Raw genomic sequence first — 2,674 nt, forward strand, 5'->3', positions numbered from 1 at the left:
TCCAAACCGCGAGCGGGAGAAGCCGAGAAACGGGCTCCCGAACGAGCAAAGGAAGCGTCGGAGCCAGCGGACGAAGGTCGGGAAAAAGCCTCAGCCGTCCCGAAATCTTCCGACAGATCACGCTGTGAACCCCATGAGTGAAGCCACCGGGCCGCCTCAGCGGCCGTCGGGCCCGCGCCACGGGGAGAACACATCCGGCCATCCTTGGAAAAGAGAGCTATGCGGGACCTCAGTACCCGCACGGAAAGGGCTTCGCAATGGCCGCAGGCAGCCCCCTCGAGAGCTGCCCGGGCGTGCTCCATCCCCAAACATGAGACACACATCTCATGAGATTCTCCATCCGTGATGTACCGAGGGCAGGGAAAAGCACACCTTCTGTACTTCTGGTTGCCGGACATGCTGGTAGACTTCTTCCTCAGGTAAGACATTCACTGCTTGTAGGACTGGAGCTTTCTTCAAACAACATACAGAGCGCCTGCTGAATAGAAAAAAGCTAATGATGAGTGTGTACAGGTGTGCTTTATACTCCTCCGGTTATTCCGTCACACCTTACCGTTCTAGCAACAAGCCAATAGGATTGGAGTGATTTCATTCACGTTCAGACCTGCTATGCCTAGAGGCGTTCCCATAGTGTCGTAACCGACGCAGTTCGAGTTCCCTCGAAGGGGAACTGTGATAATGTGCTGCCGAGGGTTATGTAGGGTTGCTTAACTAAAGTAAGTACTTATTTTAGTTAAACAACCCTACATAAACTAGATAAACATTCAAACTACAACTGTATACACTTAACACACAAAAATATTGAAGGTAAAACTGATGGCTGGCTGTAATCACCTCACCCCGTTACCTTATATTTTGCGTAATGTACTTTTCCCTTGCCGTTTTGGTGTAATGTGAATTGTTACAAGTATATGGGAGATGGTATAGTCCATTGAATGTAAACCAGTGGATGCCTGTTTATTAATTCAATATAAAAATATCTGAAGGAGTACAGCTTTTGAAATGGTCAGTAATGAGGATCAGTGTATTAGAATTAAATTAATTTTCCAAAACAGTGGTATGGTCCTTTAAAAAGTGACATTTTGTTTACTAGTTTTTATATAAAATGAATTCTCTATAAAGTTAACTTGCTGTGCCACCCGGTCATACTGACTGTCCATTTTTCATTTTTCCTTGCATCAGTTTTACCTTCAATCCAAAGGAAGGGATTGATAATCCAGCTCTGGTCATTACTGACGATCCTGGTGAGGTTTGGTATATGCTTTTACATACACAACCTTCCACAATTCCTAAAATAATTTCCCAGTGTACCCCCAGTGTCAACGATCTTTACTTAATCATGTGTGCAGAGACTGATCAGAGCCTGTTGCCCAGGCTGTGCCAGCTGAAGCGTCAGGATGGACAGAGCTTTGGCTTCTGCCTGCGGATGGACCAGAGCCGCCAGGGCTTTGAGATCAGACATGTGGAACAGTGGAGTCCTGCAGAGCACAGCGGCCTCAGAGACGGAGACCGAGTACTGGAGGTCAACGAGCAATATGTGTATGACATGGACTTCGGGCGGGTTAGTATCTTATTCCGTTATCATTTGTAGCACTTAACTATTATATTAATAAATAAGTTATGTAACATTCAAGTTGTTATTTCATTCCACCTTTGTTCAGAGCAAACTATTTTGGTTCCTACCTGCTGTGTTTCCAGGGGGGACAGAGAAGTGTGTTAGGTTTGTTAGTAGGACTCAATCGCAAGACTCAAAACACAGAGGCAGGCGTGGTAAGGACTAACAAGGTTTATTGGTCAGATACTTAAATGTGCAGGGGGCTGGCAGAGGCCGGGGTTGAAAGGGAAGTGGTCCAGTGGGCAGGGGGTTCCGGAAGATAATAACAATAATGATAATTATCGAGATATAATCTTGCTCAGTAATAACAATGTTTGATTTAATTAATTTGAATGTCAAACAAATTAACATTTCATTTTTCGACATATTTATTTTGTTAAGGAAAAGGGACTAAAAAATATTTTACTTAATTTTACTTATGAGTATTCGTTTTGAATGTTGTACCTCAGATTTGTGAAGTGATCCACTGTTTGGCAGTTTGTCATGTTCTGAACATAAAGAAAGTTTAAAACCACAATTAAAGCTGCAAGCAGCGTTGGGCGGGCCCTCGCACTTGTAGCGCGTCCGCGCGTGAGCCGGCCGAGTTGCATATTCTGGAGCTCTGCCGGTGCGGCTGTGAATTTCCTACGCGGTTCCGACGCCGCATGAAGGTGCTATATGTCACTTCCTGTGTCCCCTATGTGGAGCTACATAGCACTTGCCGCTATGAATATAAATCGGTATTGGCGTGTAGATGTCTGCGGGGTGGGAGAGTTAACAAGCACGTAAAGTTTGTTTCAGATGTGAACATGTACACTGAACAATAATGTACACAAACAATAAAATAAATTCCTTGCCTTGTTGTTTATGTGTAGATACAGAGGACGAATGTGAGAACAGCACACATTTCATCGTTACTGTGTGTTAGAGCTTTGGAGAAAAGTGGATACTTTTAATACAGCCCACACCCCTAATACTGTGTAACTATAACAAGTAGAGAACAGAAGAAAAAGATGTTCTTTCTTTACAACTGTCTGCATAGCTTATTCATATTGTGTAATGAATGAAAATAAATAGGCC

At 43.9% G+C, this 2,674-nt stretch overlaps 1 protein-coding gene across 1 annotated transcript in view; it reads left to right on the forward strand.

The window, feature by feature from the left end:
• The first annotated feature begins 345 nt into the window (after positions 1–345).
• The window catches only part of LOC123986001 (Na(+)/H(+) exchange regulatory cofactor NHE-RF3-like), a 17,088-nt gene continuing 14,759 nt past the window's right edge, over positions 346–2,674 (forward strand). Inside the window, exons 1-3 of the mRNA XM_046074037.1 lie at positions 346–419; positions 1,183–1,244; positions 1,350–1,561. Coding sequence (XP_045929993.1) covers positions 346–419; positions 1,183–1,244; positions 1,350–1,561 — 348 coding nt within the window. The remainder of the gene's footprint in view (positions 420–1,182; positions 1,245–1,349; positions 1,562–2,674) is intronic.

This window comes from Micropterus dolomieu, linkage group LG17 (assembly GCF_021292245.1).
Source record: "Micropterus dolomieu isolate WLL.071019.BEF.003 ecotype Adirondacks linkage group LG17, ASM2129224v1, whole genome shotgun sequence".
Classification (NCBI taxonomy): domain Eukaryota; kingdom Metazoa; phylum Chordata; class Actinopteri; order Centrarchiformes; family Centrarchidae; genus Micropterus; species Micropterus dolomieu.